We start from the raw sequence: 17,868 nt of genomic DNA, 5'->3' as shown, positions 1-17,868 counted from the left end.
TATATTATAAACAGGGTAGTACTATAAGTTGAAATAAAATTTTATGTAAACTATAGTAGAGATATAAGTCAATGTAAAAAAAAAGTGAAAATTACACAGAAATAAATAACGTAAATTAAAAGAAAATATAAATGAGATTAACTGAATAAAATATAAATACAATAGAAAATCATAAAAATAAAATGCAAAGATGGAGTAATATCGAATAAAGTAATAAATACAAGTAAAAGTAATAAAAAAATCATCAAAAACTAAAAGAGGAAAAGAAATAAGGTAATCGAAAATATATCTAAGAAGAAAAAATAAAACTCGAGAAAAAAGGAAAAAATCAGAATACCAATCTAACTTCTTAAAATAATTTATTTTTAATTTATTCTTATGTTATATAGTTTTATTGTATTCTTTAATTGCTCTTCAGTGTTGATACTCTTTAGCTTCATTTTATTTTTTGTATTGTATATTGCGTTGTGTATGGTACGTGTTATGTTGCAATTCTATCACTCATTACTGTACTTATTGTTAATTAGTATTCTATTCATTAATATTTGTATTCTTTTATAACGATGCGTAGATTGTTAAGTGAGTAAGTACCTTTCTAAACCGCCACCCGGACTATCTTCCTACACTTAATTGCATATAGTTAACCAATTATCATAAAATAGTTCATTAAAGTGAGATATTCCATAAAATGGAAGAATCAAGGGTCATGTAATAATAAGCTAAAAATATTCCTTTCTTCTTCATTAATTTATTATGTTTATTATAATATAAATTAATATTACTGTAATTATTAAGTATTGTTTATGGCAGATTATCAACTTGTTATAGTCTTATTTTACAGTGTTTGTACCTCGGTTTCATTTAATCCTTATGAAACCCTACTAAGTGAGGTGAAACGTTGATTGACAATGAATAGTTTTTGTACAATTTTGTGTTCATTTCTTAACCGCCATCCGGATATCTTCTTGCAATTAATTACTTCCGGTCAAATAGTTTGTTTTATTTTACTTTGTTGAAATGAGATATGCTATCATTTGAGAGATTCCAGGTTTTATTTTGGAATCTTCTTGTAATAAACTTAGAATTTTTTTTTCAATTATTAATTTATTATGTAATAATTAAGTATTGTTTTTGACAGATTATCGGTGTGATATCGGTGTTCTTCATCTGCGTCTCGATCCTCTCGTTCTGCCTGAAGACGCACCCGGACATGCGAGTACCGGTGATCAGGAACATCACGGTGAACACCAGCGACAGCTCCTGGTCTTGGACTTTAGACAAAAACATGACGAATGCTCACATCGCCTTCTTCTACATCGAGTGCCTCTGCAACGCCTGGTTCACTTTCGAATTCTTCGTCCGCTTCATCGCCTGCCCCAATAAGTGCGACTTCATCAAGTCATCCGTCAACATAATCGATTACGTCGCCACCCTCAGCTTCTATATCGATCTCATATTGGCCAAGTTCGCCAAGCACCTCGAGAACGCCGATATCTTAGAATTCTTTTCCATTATCAGGATAATGAGGTTGTTCAAATTGACGAGGCACTCTTCCGGCCTCAAGATACTCATACAAACATTTCGGGCCTCTGCGAAAGAGCTCACTTTATTAGTTTTCTTCCTCGTCCTGGGAATCGTGATATTCGCTTCGCTCGTGTACTACGCGGAGCGGATTCAGGCGAACCCAGACAACAACTTCCACAGTATCCCCTTGGGCCTGTGGTGGGCCCTGGTGACGATGACCACCGTGGGATACGGGGACATGGTCCCCAAGACCTATGTCGGAATGTTCGTGGGTGCGCTGTGTGCCCTCGCGGGTGTACTCACGATAGCACTCCCCGTACCCGTCATCGTCTCCAACTTCGCCATGTACTACTCGCACACTCAGGCGAGAGCGAAGCTGCCGAAGAAGAGGCGGAGGGTCCTGCCCGTGGAGCAGCCTAGGGCCCCGCGGCTACCGGCTCAGACCTGCCCCAACACCCAGGCCCCCCAGGCTATTGCGGCCCAGAACAGGAGGATGAACGCCATCAAAGCCAACCACCCCAAGGACCAACAGCCTCCCAAAATGGGTGAGTATCTCTACAACAATCGTATACTTCATATCAATGCTTAAAGGTTGTTTATCTATTGATTAATTAAAACCAATAGACCAGTTATTTAACTTAGTTTCAGCTAAGTTGTTAAGCTACCTAGTGGTCTCATAATACTTACATGCTCACATCATTAATTACAGGTATAATGTACAATAATCAAATATGGGAAGAAGCATACAATTGAGCCTTCATACATCAATAACCATATCTCTGCATTTTTCTATGACATTTCAGAATTTTCCATTTTCAAGCAAGATATTTACAAAACAATTGAACAAACTAACTAGTGCTGGTTACCAACCTGTAGAAATCTGTGGACCACTCGAAACTGAACCATGTGTGGTCCACCCCCACTCCACGGGCCAAAGGGTCTTGGAAAATAATTTAAAATCAAATTGCTTAAAAGTACATTGTGTATTTACCTGTTATAACCTTTCATCCAACACAGAATATTGGGAAAGACAATTAATAAATTAACTAAACAATAATTTTTCATAAAAAATATGTTAGCTCTAATAGCCTTCCTTTGGTTCTTGGATCAGCAGTTAGGGATATTGACCTTTATTACCAAATCACTATTATAAATAATATATCAAGGTATATGTTAAAACTAAAGAACAGTTTTAAGATAATAACAAAAGAAGAGATATTGGTCAGTCAGTATGAAAGCCTGTTGATGAAGGGCAATTATTGTAATAGTAAACGAACATTTTAATAGTAATAAAAAATACTGTATCAGTATGTCTAATAGGATTTTCAAGATGCTTTATAAAATCTTTAAAAAATTTAATATAATTTTGTTACATAATTAATAAACCAATAAAAAGTAATTAAAAGATGAGTATACATTAAATGAGAAGGAGTGTAGACATAATAAACTGATATTGTTCATCCATTTTTTTTATAATGAAGATTATAATAATAGAAACTAAATCACTACAGGATTAAGTAAGAAAAATATTGTGAATTACATCTAAATTAATTAATTGTAAATTATAACTAAATATTTTATTCGAGGTTAATTATAATAGTGGTATGGCATTAATAGACGTTCAATTATTTTGTAGCTACTCCGTTTGAAAAAGTAAAATTGTAAATTTCTGAAATGTCTCTGAGACAAAATGATAGAACATGGTTACTAAATTAAATTACACAGTTCTCTCCTTAATTTGTTATGAAATATAATTAGAATATTAAACAAGATGTGGAAATTTATTGTCCCATTTATTATGTAATTCAGTTACTATGAATCCTAAATGGTCATTACATAAAAACATTTGACAACCATGTAAGATCTGAATTATATTATAGATTTTATAGTGTAACAAAAATAATAATAAACTATGCCAACTCATAATTAAAATACCACCGATCTATAAGACTGGAAAACTAATCTAGTGCTGCACACACAAGAAGTATTTTTTTTTTTTAATAATTTCCAAGTGTCTTTTGTAATGATCACTACTGAAACATTAACTCAATTCCTTTATTTATTTATTATTAACCACAGTTTTTCATATCGAACATAATTTATAGATATATAAATAAATAAAAAAGTATTAGTCCACGAGTATGTATAATTTTGAAGTTTATTTATTATTGATCAATTTATTTTATTTATTTGTCCTTTTGCATATGGTGAATGCCTTGTTATGTGTGTCTAGTTAATTACATATGTTTTGTTAATATGTCTATATATGTGTTTATGTGTTTGTTGTCATGCTGGAACTGAATTTGTTTTATATGTGCAGTCCAGTTTGCTTTGCCCATTTAAGTGTTGTCAGCATTATTACAATTTATATAATAATTTATTTTTATACATTAAATGTTATATTATGTTCTTTTTCTATAGTTAAAAAAACTACCCTAAATAAATTTCTAAGTATTGTAAACTCTACTTCAAGCTGACTACGTTGAAAAAAAATTTTGGTTCATTTTCATTTTTGATACATTTAATTGTGCCCACCCCTTTTGCCTAAAACTTGCCTTTGTATGATCTTTCTTTCGTTAATTTATTTAGGTCTTCAGTGTGATATTTTCTGCTACCTGTCATGGCTTACATCAATCTAAGCCCAATAACTAACCACGATGTACTGGCAATATTATTTATTCATTAACCATGATTTATAGTTGTCTTTAAGCGGTCTGTAATGAACAGGTAAACTCTAAATTTCAAAAGATCCCCACCTCATCTTTTAAGGATGCATCAAACATAAAACAGGTGTTTTAAAAATTAATACTGGTCTCCTGCAGACTCTTCCTCTATAAAACTTAATTTTTAAATTTTAAAATCTAATTAATTAAACCTATGTTCTTTTTCTGTCATATTGCAGTCTGTTTAATATCTTTGAAAAGATAAATTCTTTCCTTTAACACATGGGTCTGTCAACTTCAAATGATCCAAGTAATGCTGCTTGACTATTTTGTAATCAAATCATTTTTTGTTTGTGGATTTGTACATAATTGCTCTGTCCAAAAATTATAATTTTTATTTTTGTCCTATTTCTTATGACAGCTATTTTAGTTTTACAAAGCACGTTATTTCTTACATTTGTTGAGGTTTATGTTAAATTACTCAGAACTTGTGTAACCTTGGTCGATGAAACAAAAACCGTTTTATTCAACAAAGAACTCTGTCCTAAATTTTAGAAATATTGGGTCCTATAATTTGGTCCAATATCTACTTCAAAGTATAGATAAATCTCAAACATAAAATTTACATTGAAGTATAACCCACAATAGAGGATTTATCTGTAAAAATTTGAGATTTTTAAACTTTTTATTAACAAAGATAAAGCTGCCAATTGGATTATTTTTAATTATCAATTTTTTAAATATAAGGGTTGATATTGTTTTAAATATAGTACATATAAGTAGTTACACACCTGCAAATTATTAAGCCAGTGATTAGATTCCTTCTTGGACTAATATGTCTTCTAAAAACTTGCTAATTTGTAACGATTTGTTGTTTCTTGCTATTTATGAAACAACGTGATCTGTAAAAAAAAAAAGTTTTCCTAGAGCTAAGAAAAAGATAAAAATTTAAAATAATTATTTTTGGATCCTGTTGCAATCGAGGAACCAAAACAAAAAATTACTTCATAATTGGTCAAGCAATAGATTACTTTTTTTCTGGATCACTTGAATCGGACATACCATTACAAACTACCTATAACTTGGATAAGCACCTGTTCACATCTGAAAAATATTTTAAATAGAGCAACGTAAAAAGTTTCCATTTTATTTATTTAAGTTTCTTGAGGGAATATGGGTAGTTTATTTCTGTTTGCAGAGTCGGAGAGACGTCACTCCAATCTGAAGAACAATGAAGCTAAAGGAGTCGACGACTAGTGGGCAGCGATTGAGGTCACTATAATCAGAATTTATCTCCTATTTCACACCCAACCCTCAAATTCTGTTCTCATATCGCTGCTTTACTTTAATAGTGGTACATCTGACAAGAAAGTTTTATTTTTATTTTTTGTTTGATTTATTCCTTACATTGTATCATAGATTGGAGTTACTTTGTAATAAGTCTGTAGGACGACCCAATAAGAGAATGTTATCCCAATCTATGATAAGATGTTTGGAATATATCAAATTCAAAATAAAATTAATACTTTTATTATTGTCACACGTGTCACTATTAAAGCTCAGCAGCGATATGTAGTCTTTACTGAAATAGTTTCATATAACACAAAAATATTCTAATTTTCCTAATTAAGTTCTTTGACGGAAATGGCATATGTGAATGCGGTAGTTTATATTAATATTATTGTAATTCTTTTAGATCTGTAGACATTTACTTTAATTACTTTAACTATAGTAGCCATCACAAAATAAGTTTAGTGGATATATTCACCATGTTGCCATATATAGTCCCAAAATCTAGATAATCAGACCAATTCAGTCTTGAGATCGTCAATAGATGGCAACATTGACCAGCCCATGTTCTCAGTTCTCTCCCATTCCTCTAAATTGTCTGAATAATTAAGTATTTCAAAGAATCGATAATTTTTTATCAATTTATAAAAAATTAAAACTATAAATATGGTTTCTGAAGTATATCTATTTTCAAATAGTTTTTTAAATCAATTATTAACTGTATTATATCTTTATTTATATTCTGGAATTCAAAGCCAAATAATCTCCAAATGATAACACATTTAGTTATTTGATCGTTATTGTTTATTTAGTTTTATATCCGTCAATGTTTTTACTTCATATAAATTATTACATTTACTAGGGTAACAACTATATTTGTATAGTTATAAAGGGTTTATTAATTGATTAAAAAAAATGCATTATGTAGTACATTATTTGCTTATCAGAAGCAATATTGTTGTTAATATTATTACTCAATATTTTGTTAATCTTTAATTTATTAATTAATTTTAGGACTTATATGTCTCAATCTTTCATTATAACTGAACTATTAATTGGTTTTAGAAATCTTTATTTTATTAAGATGATCTTTGAAACAACAGATACATGTTATTTTGTGATGGGTACTATAGTACTTTATGAATTATCACCATCTGATATGTCTTTTATAAAACTTAATTGCTTGATACTTTATTTGAAATTATTTAGCATTTGATTTTTTTTTTTTTAATTTATTAAAGAATATGACAGACAATAAAGAAACTGTGACCCAACTCAGTATTCAGCACTTTGAAAATCTGACTTAATTTTCAGGGATCATGAAAATCCCCAAACTGTGAGCTTCAAGTGAGTCACTGTATGGAATTTCCTATGATAAAGTTAATTTTTCGTCAGCATTGCATAAACATCCTGAAATAAAATACCAGAGATCTTTAAGTATATTGTTAACTAACAGTCTTTGCGACAATGTTCTGTGCCAAAAAGGTTTGTTGTGAAAATTCAGGCATTCTGAACCTTTTTTTTTTTAATTTACAAGAAATAAATCGTTTTCAAACATCGATTCAGGTTATTAGGATTTTTTATTATTTACTCTACAAATGAATAAATTATGGGATTAGAAATTTGAGTTATAAATATTTGTTAATTATTAATCTATAAACCAAACACTTTTTTTACTTCCTTGTTTAGCAATCTCAAAGCTCTTTTTGTTTATCTCTATTTATTCTATCAATACAAGAAATAAGATCAAAGAAAATTCATCACCCTTTCAAATAAACTTAAAATTCTTTTAATGGTTTAAAATTTTCCCTTAATTTAAAATTAAAACCAAATATTAAACTGTACTGGTTGGATTTTTAGTAGCCCTAAATGAATATCTACAGGATTGACTTGTATGTATGATTTTTTATTATTTAAAAATAAAATGTTTGTTAGCATTTTCATAATTAGCTTTTACTATGGTAGATTACTGAGGCATGTTTGAATTTTGATTAAATAATGCCCGTTTGCATGTGTTAATCGTCTGCCTCACAATTTTATCAAATTAGTAGTTAAATTTTTTATTAAAATTTATAGATCTTGATGATCATATTCCATAATGACTGGTTAAGATTGAGTAGAACTCTGTATGACTAAGCATTATACACTGTTAGACTGATAACTAATAGCAGAACTAAGTCTTGTATTACCCTGAGTAAAATGGTATTGTGGGGCTCCTCTTGGTTAAAGCGAGAGACTGTTAGAGAGTTTGGGACTTAAAAAAAACCTCCTTAAACCATCGACCTGATTCATTCAGTCATGTCTCTTAGATAATGGTTGTATAACTCGCCCCCCCTCATAAAAAAAATTTTTTATAATGTCTAAACGGACTGAGACATTAAGTTTATGATGAAATAAACATCAAAATTATTTTGCAATCAAATCTTTATTTACATACTCATAATAGAATTATTTTCAAAAAAACATATAAATTAAAAAATACTTTTTTTTTAGAAAATAGAAAAGAAAAGATCAAAATTAGGTTCAACTTAAAAATGTATTTCTGGTCTCAAAAGAAAATTTGAAATGTACATTCATCAATACCTCATGGCCTTTTTGAAAATTTAATATTCGAAGACTAGAATGACATCAAATGTCATTGAAAAATGACTGGAGAGTAGACATAAAAAGATCTGGAATCTTTTAAATTTGTTTATGGTTTCGTATAAGTTTTGAATCTTGCCATTTATGTTACGCTGATTAAGAGTTCATAATGAGATTTTAGTAGTTATCTGTAGCAGACTTTATATGGTAACAAAAACTTTAAATCGACAGATTCATTTGTGATTCACTGCTCAGGAATTTTATTTTTTGGCCATTAAATATTGTAAAATTTTAAAAACTCGTAACAATGAATCTAATAGGGCAACTTAAGTTTTATAATCAGCCTGACTCACTTGAAACTTATGGTTATTGGAAATTTCTTGGGCCTCTGAATCAAAAGCTAGATTTTCAAGAAGCACATTGCATTGAGTTGGGTGTAGCTGAATAACAGTGTCAGAGCATAAAAATGTGGGTAATGGAAATGTTAATTTTTTATTTTTGGAAGAGTGATGTAGGTACTACCACTTAGCAGCACTATAACCCTGGCTTCCTCCAGCTATGCACCCCTGTTCCTGGCCACCGCCATCCAGTTTAAGACTCAGATATTCTCTGGCATCATTGGTCACACGATCTGCCCACTATTGCCTTCATCTCCCCACTATATGATGACTAAAAAGAGGTTCAGTAGGAATCATCTTAGGAGGTATATAAGTCAGCCATTCATGTCATACCCATATGAGCCTTCAAAGCTTGATGAAATGGAATATAATCAGTTCACATCCTATTTCATTGTGTAAGATTTCAGGATTATTTAATTTTAGAGCAATCAACTCTCCCTGCGTACTCTAATATGCTTGTGAGACCACCACTTTTGCAGTTGCATACTCGCACCCAGGGCAACTACCTGGGAAAGGTGCTTCTACAATGTGTACTATTGATGGTTGTCTATATTGCGGAGATGTGTACTGTGCTGTATAAAGTGTATTGTGTGTCAGTATCAGTGTTGTATAGAGTGTATAGTTTTTTTCTTTCTCTTCCTAGCATTGCTGCAATAGGGTAGGGTGTATAGAGTTATAGTACAGAGAGATTGTATCGTATTAGTTTCAGCATAATATATTTAATATTTGAATAAAATTATACAGAATTCAAAGTATTTGGACACCGAATTGGATCCAAAATTTAGAATATCTAAAATTTGACTATAAATTCATGTTTAACCCAAAAACGACTGGATTAGGAATTTCATGAAAATCAAAGCATGCTTGTTTATTTTCATTAAATTTGGTGGCATTTGACTCTATGCTAGAAGTGTCATATATTTTTGAAAACATTGGTTTATTTATAAAACTATATATTTTGACTGAAATATTTTTTTAGATTGAACCTAATTTTGAACAGGATCAGAATTAACACAGTTTGTACAATATTTATTTTATCACTTGTCATACAACATCCCTAGTAAAGAATTATATCAATCAAACTCAGTACAAACAGTGTTATACATTATTTAATCCATTAATTGATATGATATAACATATTATAAAATAATGTATTATTTTAAAACAGACATAAGATAAAAATATAACATAAACAAATATAGTAATTTAATAAAATTATCAACATTTACATATTATGTTAAATTATCCAATTTATTGATCATACATATGATTTTTGTGTATTACTCGTTACTTGCATATTGTTTTAATTTTAAATAAATTAAATAATTTTCTAAATTATCAAAGGAATAGATTAATTTAGAATTTTTTGAGCTACTGTTCATTTTAACTATTGTAATATGTTTTTTTAATTTGATGATTTCCTTATGTATTATTTATTACTACTGAAACAATTAAAACAGTCAGCTTCTACTGAAATTGAAGTGGTATTTTGTTCTTCATATCTATGAGAGGTATTATTCAACATATAATAATTTTATATACTTTATCGCTTATTTATAGAAACATTTTTTAACAATTTTTATGTTTGTACTTAATAGTCAGCAGGTTTTACACAATTATCCCATAAATATAAAATAGTAACAATAATAAATTTTCAAAGGGAAAATTTTTTTGAAAAATAGTGGTTATTCTACATAATTTAATATTAACTTTATTTAAACTTTTCTAGAATATTATTTTTTTAATAATATGCATGTTTTTTTTATCTTGTTTAAAACAGTGAGTCAACATTGTCTTGATAATTATTTTATGAAGCAAAAAAAATAAATAAAATAATAATAAAAATTAATAATTTGATTGAATTAGTTCTTCTTTGGCAGTGTGCACTTGTAATTACTGAAAAGGAACTGAACTAACCCGAATTACTGACTAGTTTACTTAGTAAATCTCAGACAAGTCCGCAACACATTCTGTCCCACTGTATTACACATAGAGTGACTCAATGTAAACTAGTCGTTTAATTTGCCTGATCAGTTCCTTTACAGTACCTCTGTGTGCATACGGACTTAATATTTGATTTTTGAAATTAATATTTGGTTTATTTGAATCAATTTTATTTTAAAAGAAGATGGTCTGTATTACAGTCAAGAGAGAAAAAAAAAATAGTTTCAACTATTTTTCAAAATTTTTCTTGTTTGTGATCTAGAACGCCTTTTAATTTACATAGTCTATGATATGATTTTATTCTAAAAGGTTAAAGAAACTGTTATTCCGAACAATAAAATCTTGGTATTAAAATTTTTATTTCAACATTTTGACCTTATATAGGCTATTCTTAAGATTAAAACGATAATTTTTAACATAAGATAATTTAAATAATTATAAAAAAAAAAGTTTTATATCAAGTAAAATACTTTCTATGCATATGTACACATTTATATGTGTATAAATATGTACAAAATGTGTAATAATATGATATTTAATTTTAAATATCATATTACTACATAGTCTTTAGGTTTTTAAATGAAATATAATTTATATAAATTTATAAGAATAAACCCGGAAATTTAAGATAGATATTAAAAAAATCAATGCAATTATCTGTCGTTTCATATAAATGTATAGGACAAAGTTTTACTAATTATTTATCAGATTGAAGCTATAATTAATGAGTGTTGTTGTTTTTATTATTTTCAGTTGCTATGACGATGACTTTGAATCCAAACGGGGTTGGTGTGAAGGCTGAATCAGTCAAACCAGCTGCAGAAGCCTCCTCTTCGAGTAAATTAGCCAAGTCTCCACAATAAACGAACCAGTGCAAATGATATAATGATATTTAAAATTGAACGGAGAGGTGGACTGTACAAGGTTTACTTTCCTATTATATGTCAATGCACAGACATTTTAATATTTTCAAAACATAATTGCTCATATTTAAATGATCAGGTTAAAAAAAAAAGAAGTTATACTTGAAAGTGTAATAGATTGTAAAATAGTAGTGAAATTTTTTTTGTACCTCGTATATTTGGATAGTTTTTTTTAACATAATTTTTATAGAAAATTCCATAAAATAGTTATAAATAACAAATAAATATTTGTGTTATTTTCTATTTTTAAAAATATAAATTAAAAAAAAATATATATATATATGTGTTATTTAGCTTTCAGAGACTAATAATAATAATATAAAGGTTATTAGCTATATAATTGATTTTCTTTTCTTTTTTTTTTTTTTTAAATAGTGAATTCTATCAGAAATAGGAATTAGAAATATTCTGTGATTTTTTAAACACGTGGTATTTTTTCTTGTTTTTAATTTTTCTAGATCTCATTATTTCTTAATAATGTAATTAAAACTATATTAACGGGTTAAAAATTATTAAAATTTTTTAAACTGTTTTATTTGGTTTGAAAAACTACTGTCTGCTACTGATTGTTTTATTGGTTAATCATTCTTTACAGTTTATCTTAAAGAAACTTAACCTAAACTAGTTTATGAGAAATAAAAACATTCATACTGCTGTGAACTTGACGATTAAACAGATATTAAGGCTATTATTTTGTAATTTTTATATTTTATTATTATTAAAATGCAAACAATTTTTAAAAAATGAGTAGTTACATTTCTCTTTAAGTCCAAAACATAGATATTTTAAGAATGAATAAAAATGTATCATTGTTAAATTTTTATTACAAATATCAAGTTTTGTTCACAATTTGTAGTATTTAGTATTTACTATAGATTATTGCCAAAAGGCTGGGTCGCCGAAAAAATAGTAAAACCATTCAATACTAATTATGGTCCAACCAAACAAGAGAGATCTTTCTGGTCTGAGGTTTACGGGATAATGTGTTTTTATTTACATTAGTATTTTTATTAAAAAAAAAAAAAACTCTTCTATTTTTATTTTTTTCTTTGTTTAAGCATTTAAAACATAAAATTACATGACAAAGTGGAGCACGGAGTGGTATTTTAAGTGACCTAGAGAAAATAAAGGATAAAAAATGTACTTAATAATAATGTAATATATGAACAGCCTCTAAAAATTTGGAGAATGAATTTTGTAGGTAATCATTTATCTTTATTGTTTTATTGGTAATTGATTGATAATTTAGGTAATTATTTGTCATATTAAAAAAAATTTCACTTATAAATATTTATTATGGATTAATAAAGTTGGATAATAATTGCAACATTATTATGCAAAGAAAGATAATTGTTGGAACATTTACTTACTAGAATAATTGATAAGTATTGGTAAACACTGTTCCCGAAGAATCCAGTAAAACCAACAATCAGATAATTTTACCAGAGCCCTAATATTGCGGTATTGATTAGTTATAATTTTCTTATTAAAAATATGTAAATAAATACAAAATAATCAAATACAAAGAGCTATAAGTAGAATTTTTGAGTATTCCCTTCCTCAATATACTAAGAAATGTCTTTCTTGTTTGGCAGAACCATACATTACCATTAATGCCTGCTTAATAATTGAGTGGTTTTTTGATTATTTAAAATACATTTGCATAAAAATATATATATGTACTTTAAAAACATTATGTTAAAATTTATATATTAAAATAAGTGCCTGCTGGGATGAAGTTGCTTATAAAAGCCCTTAGTGATTTAGAATTGGACCAAAGATTAACGAGGGAGTATACATTATTGACCGTTAAATAGTGTAAATGTTGATGTGTAACCTTTCTATTTGTCTCGAATACCTATTTTTATTGTACATAATAAGTCAAGCTATATTTCTTTACATTAAAGTTTTGACAAAAGTAAGTTTATTGTAATATATAATTAGTTATTAAGACAAGATATAAGGTTAGAGTAGAATTCTCTACTTGAGTTGTTTATTTATTTATGTTTTTTTTTTTTTATAGATGGAATATATTTTTTATTGTGAAACAACTTTGTACAGTTCAACCTCTGAAGCATAGATAACAAGAATTAACGAGTGTGCATGTCCTCAGCTGAAGTACCCTTTCACTTTCTGTAAAGCAAGAGTTGTTTAAAGGCTATATTTTATCATAATGAAACATTAAAGAAATGATCAATGAAGTTCATTCAGGGAAAGTAGGTAATAATGATTGTAACTATATCATTGGTTAGGTTTTAAAAACTCAAAAATCTCAAACTGACCAAAAACAAAAACAAAAAAAAAATTATTTTTTTTTTTATAGACTAGAATGGTGTGATGAGGGTAAGTTTCAGGTCTAGCTTTTTCTTCTAATGACCAGAGGGAATCATGTTCTAAAACTCTTTATTCTATACTGCTATAGGAACATTTGTATATTCCAAGCACAATAGATTCGGTCTAGCACAACCTTCTTCTGTAGATATCTTCACTTTTGGTGCACTCCAAAAATCATTTTTATAAAATGTGAAAATAAAAAATAATAATTACAAGTATATATATGATAAAGTTTCTATATTGTAAGTTATTACCTATATATTTAAAAAATATATATATAAATATATACGTTTAAAATTATAAGTTATAGTTTTAAAATGTATTAAAGGACGTTGTTAATAAAATGCTTAAATGGAAATTTAATTTTAGTGAGAAAGACTATAAAAAAAAAAAATTTTTGTAGATGAAAATAAAATTCACTGCAAATTTATTCCAATAAGGTAAATAAGTCCTAATGACGATTTTTTAAATATATCATAACAACTAATGGGTTCAGGGGCTTAAAGCACTTAAACATTGTTATGCTGTTGTTGTATTTTACTGTACATATAATAAATTTCCTGTACTCATTGGTAAGCTGTTGAATCGAACAGAAATAATATATATTATATTTCCTTCCAAATGATAACTCCTAATTCAATATATATCGCCATAAATAGATTAATTAACATTATGTTATAAATCTATCTTGATGTGGTCCAACTTGAAATATCCAACTTTTAAACTAACATCTAAAAATTTCAGTATTTTATTAGAATAATTATTAAAAAAAAAAATTAAAATAAAAACTGACTATTTTCAATTATTTTTTATTTAAACATAATAATAATGATTGTTATATAATATAATTAAATAATAATAATAGTTATTATAAACGGTCGATGGATGACTTTGGTAATGAAAATTGGCTTTAAAAATGTGCTATATATTCTAATGCAGGGATGGCCAACCTATTATTAATGCATTATTACGCTTTATCAGTCATACTGATAAGCCAATAAAAGTATTATAAATCTGAAAAATTAACTTAAATAGTTGTGTCAAAATACTAAAAAATTTAAATTCAAAATTTATAAATTTGTTATTAATCAATGCAAAATTTAGAAATTTGTTATTAATCTTTTCAAAATTTATAATTAATGAAATGTTGTGCTGATTTTATTTTATATCTATAACCATACAAAGTGAAAACCAATCAAGCTGGTTTTATTTTAATCTGGTGCAGAATTTGGTCATAGTTTGTTTATAGTATCAAGTCCTTTTTATACCCGACTATCATCATTTTGAGTTCTCTGTGGGTCTGATACTTTCACACATTGAGAACACTATAACATGATCCATTATTTGACTTTTTTTATCCTGTCAAGTGAAGATTTATGTGGTGATATCATGGTCACCTTATTATTGCTTTAATCACTGCAGAAAAAATAATAAAAATAATATCACAAATAAAAGAACTATTCAACTGTATATTCTACAATATAATAAAACATTTACTGATAGTGTTCCAGCGTTAAATTTTCAAAACACTGAAATTATAAAAGCTCAATCTTCTACTGATGATGTAAGAAATTATTTAGCAAAATACTCTGTCTTCACTCATGCTCCCTTTCATGGAAGTGAAACTATATTATTTAGAAAGTTCAGATTCACATTAGTCTATAATATGCTATAAATGAATTTTAATCATTATTAAAATTACAAATTCGCAACAAATCATGTTAGGTATAATAAATATCATAAAACATAAATTCAATGTCGATTTTTCAGATTATATTTGTGCATTAAATCAAATTATTTGAATGTAGCTTCATGTACATTTATATATTATGTTCAGTTAAACTAAGTCATTTAGTTATTATTTTGACAAAGAAATTGTTTTAGCTTAATTGAAAAACTTGTTCAGCATTTTTCATATTTAATGTTTGCCGATCGAAATGAAAATAAAATGAGATGACTGATAAAAATTTAAAATGAAAGGAAAAATACTCTATATTTCACATATTTGAAGAAATTTAAGAGATTTAATTGACAGATGATCGTTCTGTTGAGTCACATGAGATTTATAGAATGCGTTTTGAACAGGCATCTCCTGCAAGTGGCATGCTTTAAAAAAACAATGGGAGTAATGTTTTGATGAAGTTTCTGTTCTTTTTACTAAATATATTTTGACCAATTAAAAAAATATTTAAATTTTTGGTATTGTTCAGGTTAACTTCCACAGATAGTCTCGTATCATATTATTTTATTCATGCATACTGCGAGAGCTTTCGGTGTTCAGCACCATATTCACCTTTCCTTAACAATAATAATAAATTATCACATCACAATTATAATTATAATTTTATATCCGATCTGGTTCATCATAATTTCTTTATATTTATTTTGATTTATTATTTGATCCAACTTACTCATGGTAGGAAAAACATCATCAACTACATACTAAACACTACATACACATCCCTGGCGTAATCTATGTCGCAAACTCAAATGTCCTGAATGATATTTCCAATTAATGTATTTCATCAAAATTATTGCAATCTATTTTATTTTTCAACCATCATGCATTTTATTATTTGAAATGATATTTGAACAATGTTTAAGGGGTATATTGGCTGCTTCTTGTTTTGAGTCAAGCACTTTTTCTCCATTTATTGCTATGTAAATTGACTCATTACAACAAAACAATAAAAAAAAATGATTGTGTAATCTAGTAATATAAGAAATAAATTTTATTCGAGATCATATCTATTAGTCATATTTTAAAAAAGGAAAAAACTTTATGCATGAATATTGAAGGTTGGCCATTCCTAACCTAAAGTATCAGCGTTTTGTATTTAGTTTTACAAAAATCACTTAGCTATGTTCAATTTTTACCATCAATTTTAAATTAGGGATCCTGTATATTCCTCAATAAATATAAATTCTCAGAAAAAAAAAATATATATAGTGTAGATTTCATAAAACAATTGATTAAATAGTTAATAATTTTGTCACAAGTGCAGTCGAACTTCGCTCAGACGGGCACCTTTAGGGAAGATGTCCCATTAACAACTAAGTAGAGGAAGAGTGAAAAAACGTAATTTGGGCTTTAAGTCAATGGGATATAAATATAGTACACATTTATACAATTTATTTCATTTTTTAATATGGTAATACAATATTAGTTTTTCCTCTCAAGAAGTATGCCTGTTTCTCATCATATATTTCTATTGTCGGATAATTTCTGAGCATTGTTGTGATTAAAAATAAAATAAAGAAAGCAGAGAAAAATATAATCAAAGTTAACAAATATTTGAACGTAGTACCTTCAATCAAATTTTAATTTTTTTTATTTAAGAAGTTCGACTGTATTTGATAAAAAAATAAATAAATATTTAATACAGATGGAAAGTCAAGAGCATTTACATTATTAAAAAGCTTTAATGAACAATAAAATGTTTGTTTTGTAATATTTAGGGTAAACTGAATTTTATACAATAACTTTGTATAAGTAGATATCTGAATCTCAAATTGACATGTGTAAATGATAAGTGTAAAGGTTGTTAAGTCATTACCCATTAAAAAGTTTTATTTTTTAGGAAACTTTAACAAGTTTGTTTTATTTAATAATAGATTTTTAATTGGAAGAAATATATAGTAAAAAGTATTTTTTATGAAAAAAGAAAAGAAAAAAAATTTTTTTGACTTGGCTTCCTTTATTATTATTATTATTTTTTACAATATAAAGTTGTCGAGGAACATATCAGGATAAGTTTAAAATTATTGTATAACACTAATATTTTAATTGCAACATACGTATATTTTATTAAAACTAAAAATATACATTGATAATGAAGTGTGGTTGTTAACTTCCTTTTACATTTTGATGTATAACTTTTAATAAAGATTTATCTTATTAAAATGTTAAAACAAATTTTCATCCTAAAAATGTGTGTAGCTTTTTTGATATTGCATACTTTCAGATTGTAACATTATTTTCTTACATTAGTCTTTTTCATATAATTGTAAATGCATTGTCACTTTCAACTGGTTTATCCAAGTCTAACATAAAATAATTTTGAAAAAATTAAATTATTGAAATTGGTTGGCTAAATATATTTGAACACTATAATTATTAACTTGATTATTTTACAAAATGAACTATTTATTAGGAAGTTTATCATTTCTCAAGCATTATCAAGATACAAGCTCAAAGTTAATTCATTT

At 27.3% G+C, this 17,868-nt stretch overlaps 1 protein-coding gene across 3 annotated transcripts in view; it reads left to right on the top strand.

Moving 5' to 3' along the window:
• LOC106684896 (potassium voltage-gated channel protein Shaw) overlaps positions 1-17,447 on the top strand; it is a gene marked incomplete at its 5' end in the record, with an annotated part of 25,969 nt that extends 8,522 nt beyond the window's left edge. Inside the window, 3 exon segments of one of the 3 annotated variants that reach the window (XR_010843895.1) lie at positions 1,139-2,069; positions 11,156-11,326; positions 13,349-17,447. Coding sequence is in view for 2 of the 3 variants with exons in the window: in XM_014427216.3 (XP_014282702.3) it covers positions 1,139-2,069; positions 11,156-11,265 (1,041 nt within the window). 3 annotated transcript variants of the gene reach the window in all.
• Between the last annotated feature and the right edge of the window lie 421 nt (positions 17,448-17,868).

Source organism: Halyomorpha halys, unplaced genomic scaffold (assembly GCF_000696795.3).
Source record: "Halyomorpha halys isolate HHAL.00 unplaced genomic scaffold, Hhal_1.1 Scaffold627.1, whole genome shotgun sequence".
In the NCBI taxonomy this organism is placed as follows: domain Eukaryota; kingdom Metazoa; phylum Arthropoda; class Insecta; order Hemiptera; family Pentatomidae; genus Halyomorpha; species Halyomorpha halys.
The sequence above is the reverse complement of the archived record's forward strand: the minus strand, read 5'-3'. Positions and strand labels throughout refer to the sequence as shown.